Source organism: Ochotona curzoniae, unplaced genomic scaffold (assembly GCF_017591425.1).
Source record: "Ochotona curzoniae isolate NIBS_2020 unplaced genomic scaffold, NIBS_Ocur_1.0 contig_3819, whole genome shotgun sequence".
Taxonomy (NCBI): domain Eukaryota; kingdom Metazoa; phylum Chordata; class Mammalia; order Lagomorpha; family Ochotonidae; genus Ochotona; species Ochotona curzoniae.
The window spans coordinates 56,653,514-56,670,043 of NW_024466004.1; the positions used below are offsets into that span (position 1 = coordinate 56,653,514).

General features: G+C 48.1%; 1 protein-coding gene across 1 annotated transcript in view; it reads left to right on the top strand.

The window, feature by feature from the left end:
* Positions 1-14,798, top strand: part of ARMC2 (armadillo repeat containing 2) — a 94,889-nt gene extending 80,091 nt beyond the window's left edge. The window contains exons 13-18 of the mRNA XM_040983127.1: positions 174-522; positions 4,484-4,606; positions 4,967-5,080; positions 7,713-7,845; positions 8,519-8,679; positions 14,577-14,798. Of these exons, the coding sequence (XP_040839061.1) occupies positions 174-522; positions 4,484-4,606; positions 4,967-5,080; positions 7,713-7,845; positions 8,519-8,679; positions 14,577-14,734 (1,038 nt within the window). The 3' untranslated portion in view covers positions 14,735-14,798. The remainder of the gene's footprint in view (positions 1-173; positions 523-4,483; positions 4,607-4,966; positions 5,081-7,712; positions 7,846-8,518; positions 8,680-14,576) is intronic.
* The last annotated feature ends 1,732 nt before the right edge of the window (positions 14,799-16,530 follow it).

Consider the following 16,530-nt stretch of genomic DNA (forward strand, 5'->3'; position numbering starts at 1 on the left):
AGTTTCCTAGTCCTTGTCTGCGCCTTCAAATCTTGTATTCTCTGAAATGCTGGACAGGGTGGCAGAAGGCAGACGCACCACCCTCCGCTCTTTGTTAAGAGGGTGAATAGATGAGACGCGCCCCAACCCTCTTGGGTCAGCCGCTAACCCGACTTGCTCTGTGTCCTCTGCAGGATTTAGTCATCCGCGTGGTGTTCATCCTTGGCAACCTGACAGCAAAGAGTGACCCAGCTCGCGAGCAGCTGTGCCGGGAGCGCGGGTGCATGCAGACCCTGCTGTCGCTCTTCCATGCCTTCCAGCGCCTCGACGTGCCTTGTGCGCAGACGACAGCTGTGCGGGCATCCTCCGCCACCATCACCACCACCATGGCCACCACCACCACCACGCCCAGCCTGCCATCCGAAGCCGAGGCTGTGCTCATCAAGCTGACCCGCGTGCTGGCCAACCTGGCCATCCACCCGCGTGTGGGCCCCTCGCTGGCCAGTGATCCACACCTTGTGGGCCTGCTTGTGAGCACGCTGGGTGAGTGCCCCCTAACCTGTCCTGTGCTGCCAGTCCCAGGCTTTGTCTGAAGGAAAAGACTGTCTTTGCCTTTTTTTTTTTTTTTTTAAGGAAACAGTACAGTTTCAGATGCCAGATCTGCCCTGGGTTCCGTCCACCTGCTTGTCCAGTGTCGGGTCCTCGGTGATTTGTGTCCTAGTCGTTAGCTAAGGGTCCCATCCTGCCCCTTGGATCACCACTGACATAGAAGTAGATTTTGCACACCTGTAGGGGCACTTGCCGGCATAGGGATAGCTGCTTACAGGCAGCTGTGTGCTCACTTGGCCTTTCCCAGCTGCGAGCACTGAGCAGCAGCTGTGTGCTCACTTGGCCTTTCCCAGCTGCGAGCACTGAGCAGATGGCAGGTGTCCATGTGTCTCCCTCTCCCTCTCCCCCTCTCCCCTTCCCCTCTCCTTTCCTGTTCACCTTGGACCCCACCCAATGACCTCCATTGACCTCACAGAAGCTCTCAGAAGTCCTATCTTCACATACTATCATCTTTTTTCTTTTGTTTTGTTTTCTTTCTTTCTTTTTTTTTTTTTCTGGAAAGGCAGATACACAGAGAGGTGAAGAGACAGAGAGGAAAGTCTTTTATCTGATGTTCACTCCCCAAGTGGTCAAAATGGCTGGAGCTGAACCAGAAGAACTGGGAGCTTCTTCTGGGTCTCCCAAGCAGGTGCAGGATCCCAAGGCTTTGGGCCGTCCTTGACTGCTTTCCCAGGCCACAAGCAGGGAGCTGGATGGGAAGCAGGGCCATGGAGATTAGGACCTGTGCCCATATGGGATCCTAGCACATTGAAGGCAAGGACTTTAGCCGCTACACAATTGTACCAGGCCCCTCATGCCATCATTATGAAGGTGAGGTATCCATGCAGGAGTTTTGGGTGGGGAGACACAGTCCAACCCCTTGCATACCACTTCCTCTTCTGAGGCCTGTCACTTGTAGTAGGTGCCACTGTGTGCTGGTGTGTAGGCAGACTGACCCCACTCCAGGGTCATTGGTTTGTCTGCTACTACCCAGACTCAGTTAAGATTTCATTGTGGGAAGGGGCATAATTGCTTCCCTTTGCAAGTACCAGCACCCCATATGGGTGCTGGTTCATGTCCTGGCTGCTCCACTTCCCATCCAGCTTCCTGCCTGTAGCCTGGGAAAGCAGTAGAGGACAGCCCAAAGCCTTGGGACCCTGCACCCATATGAGAGACCCAGAAGAGGCTCCTGGCTCCTGGCTTGGAATTGGCTCAGCTCTGACTGTTGCAGCCATTTGGGGAGTGAACCAGAAGATGGAAAATCTTTGCCTCTTTCCTTCTGTCTGTAAATCTCCCTTCTGATAAACATAAATAAATCTTTTTGAAAAATTTCAGTGTGGGAGAAAATGTAATGACAAGCAGAAATGGTGTTTTACCATCTCTAGTAGGCTTTCCCCGGGGACTGCTGTTCAACCTCAGAGCTATTTACTGGGTCACTCTTGTGCTGTGTGCTGCAGATTGATTTGTGTCTGCTTGAGGTGAAAAAAAAAAGGGGGCCCCCGGCACGGTGGTGCAGTGGTTAAGGTCCTCGTCTTGCATGCCCGGGATCCCATGTGGGCGCCGGTTCTATCCTAGCAGCCCCGCTTCCCATCCAGCTCCCTGCCTGTGGCCCGGGGAAGCAGTCGAGGACGGCCCAAGGCTTTGGGACCCTGCACCCGCGTGGGAGACCCAGAAGAGGCTCCTGGCTTTGGATCGGCATAGCATCAGCCGTTGCGCTCACTTGGGGAGTGAATCATTGGACGGAAAATCTTCCTGTCTGTCTCTCCTCTCTGTATATCCACCTTTCCAATAAAAAAATAATAATAATAAAAATAAATCTTTAAAAAAAACCAAAACCAAAGCCACGACAGAAATGTGATCTGGGCTAGGAGTCTGAGATCAAGTTGCCTGAGGGTCAGCGTCTGGCCAGGCTCTCATCTTGGCTTATTAATGACTGCTTTCTCGCCCAGTCCTCGCTGCAGCTCACCTTTCCTTTTTCCCTCTGTCACTTGGGCCATCCTCTGCAGCTTTCCCCAGGTGCGTTACAAGGGAGGTGGATCAGTAGTAAAGCAACTGCTACCTGAACCTGTGCCCATGTGGGTTGTGGCTTCGCAGGGACAGGCCCTAAGAAGCCATGGGGTGGAGTCCTCGTGGTTGGATTAAAGCTCTTACAGGAACACACCAGAGTTCTCCATCTCTCTCTCTGCCATGTGAGGACCTGGGAAGGAACAACTCTCTCTGAGCTGGGAGGAGAGCCCTCCCCAGACCTAGACCCTGCTGGCACCCTCATCTTGGGACTGCCCACAACCAGAGCTGTGAGAAAAAGAATTGTGGTTGGTTCTAGCCTCAGGACTTGATGAATTTTGATGCAATAGCCCAAAGAAGCCGCTGAGACAGAGGCAATTCAGAGAATTACTTACCGAGGCTGTACATGCTGGTCAGTGCATCTAAAGCAGTATTTGTAATGAACTTACAGGGATTGAATGCATACACACGAAGTGCCTGCTGCTGTATGTACAAATAGCTTGAAGCCATGAGTACTCACCCTCATGCCACAGATGGCACATGCCATGCCCAAATCTGGGCTCCTGCCAGAGGTGGAGACACCTCAGAGCCTGCCTCCATATCAACTGGGAAAATGAATAAATACTCTTAACAAACAGGAGGGAAAACAGACACCCCCTGGAAAACAAACAAACAAACAAACAAACAAAAAACACTGCCCAAGATCTAGTGTCATCAGCTGGGGCTTCACAACACATCTGAAATGAAGAGGCAGTTCTCCCTCCGGTGTTAGAACCAGGGAGAGTGGGTCCAGGGGGTTAACCAGCTTGAGTAAGGTCACACAGCAAGGGGTAAGTGGAAGCAGCAGGATTCTGGCTCCATTTCTTTTGTTCATTCTTGTCCTCAGCCACTGTCTGTTGAGTCCCCACCAGATGCCAGCCTGCCGCTGTTCTAGACTCTGGGGATGCCGCAGTGAACAAAGCAGACCCGTCCCAAGTCCTTAAGCAGCCAACACATCAGAGCCAGCAGATGAGCATTAATTAAACACAGTTCATGTCAGGGGTGAAATGGGGACAAGGGAAGCCTGGGGGATGGGGAGGGAGAGGAGAGGGAAGATCAGCAGCAGCTGTTTTACATAAGGTGGTGTTGGATGTATAGACAGCAAACTTGCATCTAATGCAAATGCTTGAAGCACATGAGCAGTTGAGCTGAGCAGATTCCTGGAGGAAGAGTATATTTCCAGAGAAAAGAAAGAGAGCACCGCATGGTTTCCCAGGCAGGATCCTGCTGAGGCATTAAAAAGCCAAGACCAAAAACAAAAAACCGGCAAGGAGAGTGAGGGGCTTGGCCTGGGTGGCCTGGGGCAGAAGCAGCCAATGAGGTGAGGGAGGCACACACTGGGGCAGCCCAGTTAGGCTCTGCAGGCCAAGCAAGGTGGAGCTGTTGGCAGGTTATGAGACATGAATGGCATTCTCTGAGTTGCTTTAAAAGGATCACAATGTTAGGAGTTGACTTAGGGCAAAAGTGGAAGGAGAGAGATCAACAGGAGTTGAGAGATGGACCTGGCAGATAGCAGAGGAGGTGAGAAAGAAGCAGATTTTTTGTGTTGGGGAGACAGGTAATGAATGGGTGGATATGAGTGGACCATGACCCAAGGATCCTTCTCTAGGGCGGTAGGCATGGTGCAGCCCAGGACCCGAGGCTGATGGGGTCAGAGATGCTTCAGCTGACTGAGGTGACTTTCTTTTAGACGAAGGTCCTAGGCCAAAATGGCTTTTCCAGTCATCGTTGGTTATGGGCTTCCCACCCACCCTTGCCAGGAGTGGGGGTCCCTTGCATTCGGTACATTTGCCTGCAGGAGAGGTCTGGGAGATCGTTGTCATGGTTTCTGCTCTGGCAATGAATCTTTGCCTCCCTTGTTTATTGGTTTCAGAATCCAAGTCGCTTGATGACTGCGAGGAGTTGGTGATCAATACCACGGCAACGATCAACAACCTATCTTTCTACCAAGTGAAGAATTCCGCCATCCAAAACCAAAAGCTCTATATTGCAGAATGTGAGGCTAGCCCCTGGCTTTGGATAAAGGCACACTTGTTGAAAAATTGTTTTCTTTATTGTGCAGACTCAGAACTGGAGGCATTCAGGTTTTTTGTTTATGTTTTTCTGACTTTTTGACACTAGTATCTCAGGAGTTCTGATCTGAGAATTGAGGGAGATGGGGAAATGAAAAGCTGGGAGTGGGTGGGGGGAATTCATGTCTTCATTTCTTAGGAAAATTGCTTACAGTTTGTGTTTCATTGTCATTTTTAATTTTACTCTGCTTGTCAGTTGTCAGCATCTAGTAAAATGTGGGTTTCCATTAGCATTTCAGCTAAAAGGCAAACGTATTCCTTTTATTTCTCTGCCCCACATCCAGTGCTCTTAAAGCTACTTGTGAGTGACAACATGGACGGAGTCCTGGAGGCTGTGCGTGTTCTTGGAAACCTCTCCCAGGACCACGATGTCTGTAATTTCATCGTACAGCACAATGGTAAGTTAAGGACGGTCAAGTTCATGCACACACGCTTCTAATCAATGCCCAGTTGGTGGTAGTTTTTGTTTTGTTGTTTAAAAGATTTATTTTCTTATTGGAAAGCAGATATATAGAGAGAAGGAAATATAGAAGATAAGGATCTTCTGTCCACTTGTTCGTGGCCGTAATGGCAGAGCTGAGCTGATGTGAAGCCGGGCAGGTCTCCCGTGCGGGTGCAGGGTCCCAAGGCTTTGGGTTGTACTCTACTGCTTTCCCAGGCCACAGGCAGGGAGCTGTGATATGAACTATCCCATCCTGTATGGGATCCCGGAGCGTGCAAGGTGAGGATTTAGCTAGCAGTCTGCTGCGCTGAGCCCCAGTTAGGTTGTTATGAATGTTTGGGCCATTACAGTCTGATGCTTGCTTCTGGCTTTTTATCCCAATCTATGTGAAACTCCCAGCACAGGGTGCATGGGTGTCCCAGGCAGTGTATATTTTGTTAATATACAATATACAGTTAATATACAGTGAATCTTTTGTTAATGCTCCAGGGACAGTCTTTGTGTGCCAGATCATGTGTTACATTTGCTTGTAATAGGGAAGTGTAGAACTATGTCCGGTGTATCCATGCAGCCATTAAAGTAGCTACATCAGACATTTATGTAGCAACAGGCATCAACCTAAGGCATGTAATGAAGTTGGGTGTGGGGAGGTGGCACAATGGCTCAATTGGCTAATCCTTACCCTGCAAGCTCGGAAATCTCATATGAGTGCCGATTCGAGTCCTATCTGCTCTACTTCCCCTCCAGCTTTCTGCTTGTGGCCTGGGAAAGCAGCCATGAATGGCCTAAAGCCTTGGGACCCTGCACCCCTGTGGGAGACTTGGAAGAAGCACCTGGCTCTTGGCTTTAGACCGGCTCAACTCTGGCTATTGAGGCTGGTTAGGCATGAATCAGCAGATAGAAGATCTTTCTCTATATATCTCCTTCTCTCTGTAAATCTGCCTTTTCAATAAAAATGAATCTAAATTTAAAAAAAAGGCCAACAACTAATGGTGAGAGGAATTACAGCATAATGTCATTGCTGTAAGTTTTTTAAGATATGTAAAACTGTTGCTTGTATTCATGCATGTATTCCTGCAGTAATAGGATAAAGTAGAAATTTTACTTGAAAATGAGGAGCTGTACATTTAAGAGTTTACCTGTGTCATAAAATTCAATCTGTAAGATTTTGTTCATTTCTAGTTGAAAAAACTAATTGTGTATATTGTCATATACCAAATAAGATTTTGAAAATAATGTATTACTTCTTAAAGTTTTTTAAAAATTTTTATTTATTTTATTGGAAAGGCAGGTGTACAAAGAGGAGGAGAGACAGAGAGGAAGGTCTTCCATTCGATGATTCACTCCCCAAGTGGCTGCAATGGCCGGTGCTGTGCCAATCTGAAGCCAGGAGCCAGGAACTTCTTTCCGGGTCTCCCACGCGGGTGTAGGGTCCCAAAGCTTTGGGCAGTCCTCAACTGCTTTCCCAGGCCACAAGCAGGGAGCTGGATGGGAAGTGGAGCTGCCGGGATTAGAACTGGCGCCCATATGGGATCCCGGGGTGTTCAAGGCGAGGCCCTTACCATTATGCTATCGCACTGGGCCCTACTTCTTAAACTTTAACAAGCAATTATCCATCTGTTTTTCCTAACTCTAGCCTTTGTATGTCTCTAATATTACATGTGGGAATATATCTTTTTAAAAAAAAGATTGAGTTGATGAGTTTACTTGAAAGGCAGAGTTATAGAGTGAGAGAATGAGAGGGAGTGATCTCTCGTCTTCCGGTTCACTCTCCAGATGGCTTCAATAGCCAGGGCTGAGCCAGGCAGGTCTGAGAGCCTCCATCTGAATTCCCTGTATGAGTACAACAACCCAAGTACTTGGGCCATCTTCTACTGCTTTCCCAGATGCATAAGCAGGGGCTGGCTCAGAAGGGCCTGGAACCAGCAATCTGAACTAGGATGCAGGTATCCAGTGGACCACAGGGTGTTGTAGCCTTGGCCAACCTCACTGCCTGACCAGGTCACAAGGGCCAAGGCCAGAACAGGGCAGCCACATGGTAGGCGCTCTGAGCAGGAAAGGATGGAGCATACGATTTACCCACTCTCTGCCAAGCATTATCCTTCACTCCTGTCAACTGCAGAAAGACCAAAGGGGACAGCTGGTTCCATTTCCTAGGAGCAAGAGGGCCTGACCTATCCAATATGTCCCTACCCTGCCTTGCTGCAGGTCAATTTCCAGCGTCCGGATCAAGGTTTTTGGACTTCCCAGCCTGGGAGCCTACACCCCTCCTCCAGGCTGCAGGCTAAGAGCCAGTGCTGGTGGTTTACAAAGGGCCTGGGAGGCCAGAAGCTAAGGGGTTGAATGAGCAGCACCTGAGTCTCTCCTCGCCCTGCTGCTAGGGCCCCCAACAGGACTCCATCATTGCCGTAATAAAGCAGGTGATAGCAGCGTCTGGAGCCAGAGAGCCTGGGGAACGGAGCAGGAGTGAACAGAGTGAATGGAGCAGGGGTCCCTATTTGGCTACCCATTCCCCAGTTCCTCTCGGCCATTTGTTAAAACAAGGTGTAGCTAGCGGCCCTGAGTTGTGTGTGTTCTCTGCCTCGCAGTGCACAAGTTCCTGATTGCCCTGCTGGACGCCAAGCATCAGGATGTTTGTTTTTCTGCCTGTGGCGTCCTCCTCAATCTCACCGTGGAGAAAGACAAGCGCGGCCTGCTGAAAGAAGGAGGCGGCATTAAAAAGTAAGTTCCAGGGTGCAGCACCTTTGCTTGGGACCAAGAGGTCACCCTTGGCTGGGCAGCCTTGGCCCTCTGTTGTCCTGGGCTCTGCGGGGTGTCAGCAGCTTGGCATTTGGAAGCCCCACGCTGGTTCCATTTGAGTCTTGACAGAATCCCCAAGTTTTCTGCCCCTTGCATTTGTTTGTACCATGTTATTTTAAATGATGACTGAGAGTTATATGTTACATGTATGAGATTACATGGAAGGATAATCTGCATCCTGCTAAAAGTATAAACAGGTACATTCTAACCTGGTACCTTTTTTTTTTTTTTAAGAATTACTATTTATTTGAAAGGAAGAGTTAACTGAGAGAGAGGATAAAAGGGAGAAAGAGAGAGGGGTCTTCTATCCATTGGTTCACTCCCTAAATGGCAACAACACCCAGGGCTGTTCCAGGCTGGAGCCAGGAACCACAAGTTTCTTCTGGGTCTCCTGCGTGGGTGCAGGGGCCCGACCACTTTGGCCAGCCTCTGCTGCTTTCCCAGGTGCATTAGCAGAGAGGTGATGGGAAGTGGAGCAGCAGCCATAACCAACAAATTAAGCACCAGCAACAGCTGAGCTTAACATGCTATGCCATGACACCGGTGCTACAATCTGCTAACTTTCTAACTTGGCTTTTTGTTATTATTATTACAGGTTAGTGGATTGTTTAAGAGATTTTGGTCCTACTGATTGGCAGCTGGCCTGCTTGGTTTGCAAAACCTTATGGAACTTCAGTGAAAATATCACAAATGCTTCATCGTGTTTTGGAGATGAAGATGCCAATAAACTCTTGGACCTGTTGTCTTCATTTTTGGGTAAGATGCATGAGTGATAGCCTGGGAGTTTTGTCTGTGTAAGGTTAAGAAAGTTGTTTTTCTGTGACCTGTGTGGACAAAGATTGTGATGCAATGTGGATGGCCGCAATCAGTAAGCAACGAGAGTATGTTGATGAGAATTGCAGTTTGGAACTTTCTGGAAGAGGCTGGATATTATTTAGAAAGGGAACAGAGGGACTCTGAATTCGCTGGGCACTGTTGTGATATTTTTTTTTTTTTTGCATTTTCTGTAGACTGCATTAATACAAGTTCTCAACATAAATGTATTTCTGTTGCTTTAAAGTGCTTAGACACTGTTTCACTTGGGGAAAGATGGCCAGGAGCTACTCTTAAGGGAGCCGTGCTTTCAAATGAATGTATATCTGATGAGCATTAGCAGTCACAGTCGTTACCACGGGCTTGGGGTGGAGTGTGCTGAGCTGTCTGGCATTATCCCCATTTGGGTATGTTTGGTTCTTATCCTCAAAACGTAGGAGATTGCTGATACAAAGGAAAGAGAACTGTTTCTTCTATTAAAAGAGAAAAGCAGCTATTTTTTTAGGACAGATTTTTCATCTTAGCTTCAGACTAAACCTAATGATTGGGTCAGTCAAGCAGCTAGGCATTCTCCATAATTCTCTCAAAGTGGCAGAACATGCCCACCGTTGCTACCCACCGTGGTAGCTCGGGTAGGCCAGGTGGGGAGACCCGGAAAGGCCCAGGAGATGTCTCTGTCCCAAAGCGTGTCATAGAGGCTCCATTTTGGTCTCTAAAATGGGACTTCGGAGTTTGGGTCCTGCCCCCAAGCTCACCCAAGCATGCTGTGAGCCTGACAGCAGGCAACTTGTCAGGCCAGGTCCGAGTCCTCACTGGATCCATAGCAGGTGCTTAAACCTTGGGGTCCACCTCTGTGAGTCCATCTTTGCCACCACCTAGTGAGGTGGTGAATGCTCACCTGTAAAGGATGTTAGGGTGGGAAGGGGACCATCCTGAGGGCCTGGCCCTGGGCCGGCAGGCACCAGGCCCTCCAGTCTTGCCTCAAGAGCTTTGCAGAACTTCCCAGTGACTTACAAATAGCAACTGTGACTGCCAGGTCACTTGAGAGAATCGGGTTGGTTATGCAGGTGTGAAATTATCTTTTTCTAGGCAAATGGAATGTATGTGTGTGTATGTACGTGTGCGCGTGCTTGCCAACTTGACACAGAAAAACGAGCCTGGTTTAAAGGCATTGAAGTCCACAGTCTGCACAGAACATGAGGTCGCGGGCAGCCGTGCACCCTCAGGTGGCCCCAATTCACTTTCCCAGCACCTGCCTGCCACTCCCAACCCTAGAACCTACAAGATTGACCTCAGGTGGGGAACTTCAGCAAGCAAACCTGGGGCTTGGCCCCTCTGTGCCTTGGGGCTTCTGTCAACCTCCTGGGTGCAGCCTCTGATGCCAACCAGGATTCACCTGCCCTGGGCAGGAAAGCGGGTAAGGGAAGGGTGCTCTGAGGAAGGAGGCCTAAAGCCTACTGGGGAGGATGGGAGGCGCATGGGAGCCTGAGGTCGCTCCACCCCTCCTGTTCCCCTGCCCCAGGAACCCTTCAGTAGCAGGCACCATCTCCATCTTGGGGCACAAGCCTTCTGGTGACCCCGCTCTGCTCAATCTCCAGGCTCAGTCTTCTGTCCTGCTAGGCTTCCCTTGATCAAGGGCTCCAGCTGCTCCAAGGTATGTGTTGTCCCATCCCGTGTGTGTGCCTCTGTGTCCTTGCTGCTGCACCTTTCTGTGCCTCCTGTTGAGGGCAAAGATAGCAGTTGTCCCGGTGGGTTGTTGCCTGGTAGTGTAGGGCCTATAACAGCTACCTCCAAGACACCAGCAGGGCAGTCTGCAGCTTCCTGTCTCGGCTGAGTCTATGTCAGTCTACCCTGAGTAACAGGGACAGTGGGCCACGTGTCTCACTACCCATTAGAAGGGGCAAAAAGCATGGCCAGCTGCTCAGCGGAGACCAGTGCACCCAGTAGGGGCTTTGTGGGGTGGGCCTGTTGCCTACTCCTCCACTCCCACTTTTCTCTTGTAGCCAGCTTTTGTCCTAGGCTTTGCTTCTTCAACCTCAGGGTCTTGACCCATGCTGTCTGTCCTAAGCTGTCTGTCCTGATGGCCCTGCAGGCCCTTCTCCTACAGCCTGTCAAGCTTACAGAGACAGTCAGGTCACATGAAATCTAAACTTCAATGGTTAACAGATCACCAATGTTGCAGTTTCTCCTGTGTTATCATTTTGTAAGGCTTATCTTATTTCCCCTGCTCTGGGATGCTGCCTGGCACAGAGCAGTTTGTGGCTTGGTGACCAGTTAGTGGTCCCTGTTTGCTTTTGCCTTTTAAAGGCAGGGCCGTTGTGTTCTCAGATACTCTCTGCAAGGTCGTTGGCTAGGTGATAAAAGACAGTGGCTCCAGGAGGGTGGGGTGACTCCGCCCACAGTAACACTGTGGCAAAACCATGCTTTTGGATCTGAGTTTCTCTGCTGTCTCATCACACAGGACACTCACTCCAACCCGCCCCCTTCTTTCCCAACCCCCTGCAAGGAGGCTGTGATCTGAATAACAAAATCCAGCACAGTACCACAGAGGGGTGGGGGGGCTGACAGGCAATATCTCAAGGCCAAGAACTCCTCTACCTCCTCATGACCCTAAGGACTTGGGCAAGTGAAATGGACATGTGAGTGAGATAGTATTTCAACTTCAGTTCCTTGACAAAAATGATGAGCTGTCAAATCCCAAAAGCATGGGCTTAAGGAAGGAGATGATAGTAATGTGACACAGATGACCTCATCGTTGTTTTGTGGATTGATTAGGGAGCTGGGGGGAGAAAAAGGAGAGTGTGGGGATGCTCTCTGCAAAGTGGTTCTAAGACAATGCATTCTGGGAGCTCCACTGTCAACTCCTTACAAACTCCTTGGCGGCGTGTGGGTCCACATGCTCTAACCAATGGGCTCTGGCATCTGCCACGAGCCTCTTGTGAGCAGTGGCAACTTAGGATTGGTGCGTGCAAGTTATTACCACTTGAAATACAAGGAGCACTGGGTCACTGTGTGTTGTTTGTTGTCAGCTCCATGCCCGTGGTACCCAGATTTTGTGACAGGGTACATACTGTGGAGCCTCTTGTTCCATTCGGAGGGTCACGCCCTCAGGACTGAGCCAAAGCGTCACCAGGTTCTTCAGGGTGTCGGAGGCAACCACAGATCCCTCCCATGGCTGCCTGGAACTGATCAGCAAGCTAGATCTCCAGTGCAAGGAGGAAGCTTTTATCAATAACATGGGACACTAAAGCAGCAAGGAGGACTGTATGGGAATGTTGCGAACACGCATGTTGTTCTGGGTCTTGCAATCATTTCTGATATCTTGCCCCACATTTTACTATTTGCAAAGCTGGCGTGTGCAAAGAAAGCTGGAGCACAGTTGTTCGTCTAAACCATGGCTTTTCGAACTCTGGGTTAGGAAATCTTTGTAGTTGGTTGTGACCAATATATTTGAAAAAGCAAGTATCGGAGGAGGACAGTCTTAGAGTATATTACAGATGGGAAGGAAACTATTGTGAAGTGTTTGCTGGCTCTTGGTACATAAAAATATGTGTACACATGTATATTCAAGAGGCGTGATGAAATATATTTCTTACTAGTACAAAGTTTGAAAATTTTAGATCTCTTATTGTTGAATCAACCTTCAGTATTCTTTACAGTCCAAGTTGCAAATTTTAGCCTGCCATGTAATATGGAACTTTTTAAAATAATCTATTTTTTTCAGTATGGGTTTCGGAACTGCAAACTGCATATCTCTTGCCTGTAGTTAGTAGCTGCTTTTATCTAACCCAATTTAGAATTAACATAGTCCAAGTTTGGATTAATTTATTCTCAAGGCTGGACCTCAAGGAACAACGTATTCTAAGTGTTAGATTAAAACAAGCAATCCAACAAAATCCAGCAAAGGTTTTGCTAAAACCACCAAATCAAACAAAACTGTGTGCTGGGAAAGGGCTCCTGAGTACTTACGCCAAGCTGCTTAACCCTTAGCAGCCTGGGAAGGAGAGATATGAAACAAAGAATTCAGTTTCCAAGTAGGAAAGGAGTGAGCAGAAAGATGACTTGAAACTCTGAAATGCCTCAGGTCCTTGGGCCCTTGTGGGCGGGGAAGCAGCCTAACTGGGAGGACTTTGAAGACATTCCCTGCTGTCCCTGATCTCTTCCCTGGGAGGGCTTGGTTCTCTGGGGGTGGAAGGTTGGGCAAAAATTTGCTTCTGCAGTCTTAGTGGAGCGCCTGGCTACAGTTTTTAGATCTGCTGAGGAACTTATCTTGGAGGTGCGTAGCTGTCCACTTGATTATGGGCAGGGGAGGGGGACAAACTAGATTCCAGACTCCCTTATCTTATTCTGCGTGGTGGGCACAGAGTACCCAGGAGAGCATATAGCTTACTCAGCAAGGGGGAGGTGGTGTCAGCCGAGTAACGAGGCATTTTACAATAGGATAGCAGTTGGCCCTGGTGGAGTAGGGGAGGTTGGGCGAAGAGGAATGTTTGCAAATTAGTAGTAACAGCAGTGGTCATTTTAGGCCTTAGCACTTAAATCCATGAAGTCTTGCCTTGGGCCACACACCTGGGATCTGGCAGAGTCACTCTTCTGGCCAGCAGGCCAGTGTACCTGCCAAGAAGAGTCTGTCCCTGCAAGGTGAGTGACCAGCATTCGCAAGTCAGGACACTGTGACAGCAGGCCCAGAATCCTCCTTGGCCACTTATCTTCTTACTTGTGTTGGCTGTTCTGCAGGTGTTTGCAGAATTTGCGGGGAGGTACCCTTGTATCAGGATCAGGTCCATTTTACTTTTTAGGAATTGCTTTTCTCTATCGTCCAGGGAATTACTGGGGATTCTCTGATGCTCCTTGGGTTTCTCCAGATTCCCCAGTGTTCCCAGTTCTGGTGTAGAGTGGGATGGAACAGTTGGTTGTCTTTCCAAAGAACCCTTGTCCAGCTTAAGCCAAGGAAGTTCTCTGGTTCTGATTAGTTGTAAGTGTCTAGTTCGTCTGAGTGGCTTTCCCTGAAGGCTTCCTGACTCCCTTTGTGTTAACTTGTCAAACATGGAAGTAATACAGTCCTAACCCACAAAGAAAATGACCTTCCAATGCGTTGACTCTTAAGAGATATTGTGAGTTGACTTTTTGGATGTACTCACAAATCACCTAAAGGAGAGTTCAGTTCAATCTAGCTTTTTGTTTGTTTGTTTTTGGTTTGTTTTGTTTTTAAATCATTGTCCCTTTGAATGGGAAAACCAAACTATACTAATTGAAAGATGACTGTGGGCCCAGTGCAATGGCTCAGTGGCTAAAATTCTCCACCTTGCACACACTGGGATCCCATATGGGTGTTGGTTTGTGTCCTGGATGCTCTACTTTCCATCCAACTCCCTGCTTGTGGCCTGGGAAAGCAGTGGAGGATGGTCCAAAGCCTGGGGACACTGCACCCATGTGGGAGACCGAGAGGAAGTCCCTGTCTCCTGGCTTCAGATCTACTCAGCTCTGGCTGTTGCAGCTACTTTTCGTATTGCGGTAATTTTAGTATTAAGGCCACTTGGGGAGTGAACCAGTGGATTGAAGATCTTCCTCTTTGCCTTTCCTTCTCTCTGTGTAAATCTGCCTTTCCAATGAAACAATGAGTGATTCTTTAAAAAAAAAAAAAAAAAGACGACTGTAAAGACCAGAGGAAACTGAAGTACCTCTCCCAGTAAACAATACAATACAACAAAATGCCTTTTACTCGCCAAGTCCTGTTTTGGGTCACGTTGGTGTCCAAAATGAGTTTCCCTCCTGTCATCAATATGTTAAATTTATTGCATCACCCAATAATTGCTACAATTTCACTTTTTCTGATTCAGATGAAGAAGTAGCCTTGGATGGCAATTTTGACCAAGACCTGAAAAGCTATCATAAGCTCTACTGGGAAACAGAATTCAAACCTGTGGCTCAGCAGCTTCTCAGCAGACTTCAGCGGCATCACACCTTCCTGGAGCCCCTGCCCAGCCCTTCCTTCTAACCCCGTGTGGACTCCAGCGGAAGCAGGTTGGGCCTCTCCTTGGGTTTAGGAAGCAGTGATGGACCTGAGCATGTGTTTCCATAGTAACAGATGCTGAGAGCTTTTCAAGTGTTGAGGTTAATGAGTAGTCTGAGTGTTCTGAAAGAGACGAGGATTGTCTCTTGTTGGGTGTTATAGCAAAGTGGACCTATGTGTTATATTTTCTGTTATGACAAGTGAACATTAATAATATATGTGTTTTTAAGTCAAAGGCTTTTCTCTGTATTCCCTGTTAAGTTGTTTGGTTCTAGTCTTAAAATACTGATTCAGCAGCCCTCGTGTTGAAGGGTTTGTTGGGAGATTAGTTAAATGGACTGTGAGATGAAGACCAGTAGCTTCTGTTTCTAGAAAGGTTGGTGTTCGACATAAATGGAACATCTGAATTGGGTTCTTACTGCATCTGATAAATACATTTTCTACTTAGGTAGCACCGGTCTCTATTAAGAGAAGGGATAAGCACAAAAATAGAAGCATACCGTCACGTTTCATGCAATGAGTAAAATAGATGAAAAGGGGAGAAAATTTTACCTCTTTCCCTTTGGAATCAAATGACTGGGCCTGGCTGTTTTTCTGTTTCTGATTCTCTGTGTCTCAAGAAGCAACATGTGTAAAAAACAATGCAGGCTTCAGACAGAGTCCTGGGTCTGTTCCCTGCGAGGTGTGTGGGCCTCAGGCGAATAATTGACCTTCTTGTAAAATGGGATTGCTGCCTACTTGTTACAGTGTAGTGCAGGACAAGCCGTCCAATGAGAAAATTGCCCAGCCCCGCTGTAGGCTGTGTGGTCGGTACTCATTCCAACATTCTGATGGCTGTTCTTTGTCAGATACTTTGGCCTTTGAATACATGATTAAAAGACTGAATTGCAACTACTGCCTTTTGACACTAGCCAAATGCAGAAGACTTGGAAATAAAAGTCAATTTCCTAACTCTGCTTAGAGAAAAGTTGCCATTAACCAATTATTTCTTGTACAAGGAAATGCCAGAACTTGTGAGGTGAGGCGGGCCATTTCAGGTTGGATGGGAGCTCCTGAAGCCTCTTGGGCGCCTGCATTTCCCAGAGTCCGTGGACTCTCCAGGCTGGCTGCTGCTGGAACTCCTCCCTGCTTTAGAGCTCCGTACAATTTTCTGGGGACATTGGCTTCATGGCAGTCTGTGTGCCTTATGCATGTGCTAATAGATTCACACCAAACATGGGGTCTGTAAAACATGGAAGGATGTAGGTCTGCATTTTACTCCTAGGAGGTGTATTTTCTACTTTACAATTTGATTTCTTTATCACTGATTCTCCCTCCCTAGACCTACCCACCCACCTGCTCACCACTACTCCTGTCCCTGGATTTGTAACTAGTGCTAGAACTCATGGCAGAAGACCATCTAGCCTGTTCTCTACCAGCACTAACCCCTTTTCTTGAGACTTAGGTGCAAGCTAGACCATTCAAAAACACCTCTTTACATTACAAAAAAAAAAATCTATGCTAAGCACATAAAATCCAGTTGACCATCTAGCCATTTAAGTGTTAAGTAATTTTAGTACTGAGTATTGTTCTACAGTGGATCTCTAGAACTTTTGCATCTTGTAAACTGAAGCTCTAAAGCTATCAAATCACCCCCACTTCCTCTTCCACCAGACCCTGGCAGCCATTTGGCTTTCTGTTTCTGTGAACTTGTCCACTTGTGGTGTCTCATGGATGTGGAGCCACATCATGTTGGTCTCTCAATGATATGCTTATGTCACTCAGCACAGTGTTCTTAGGGT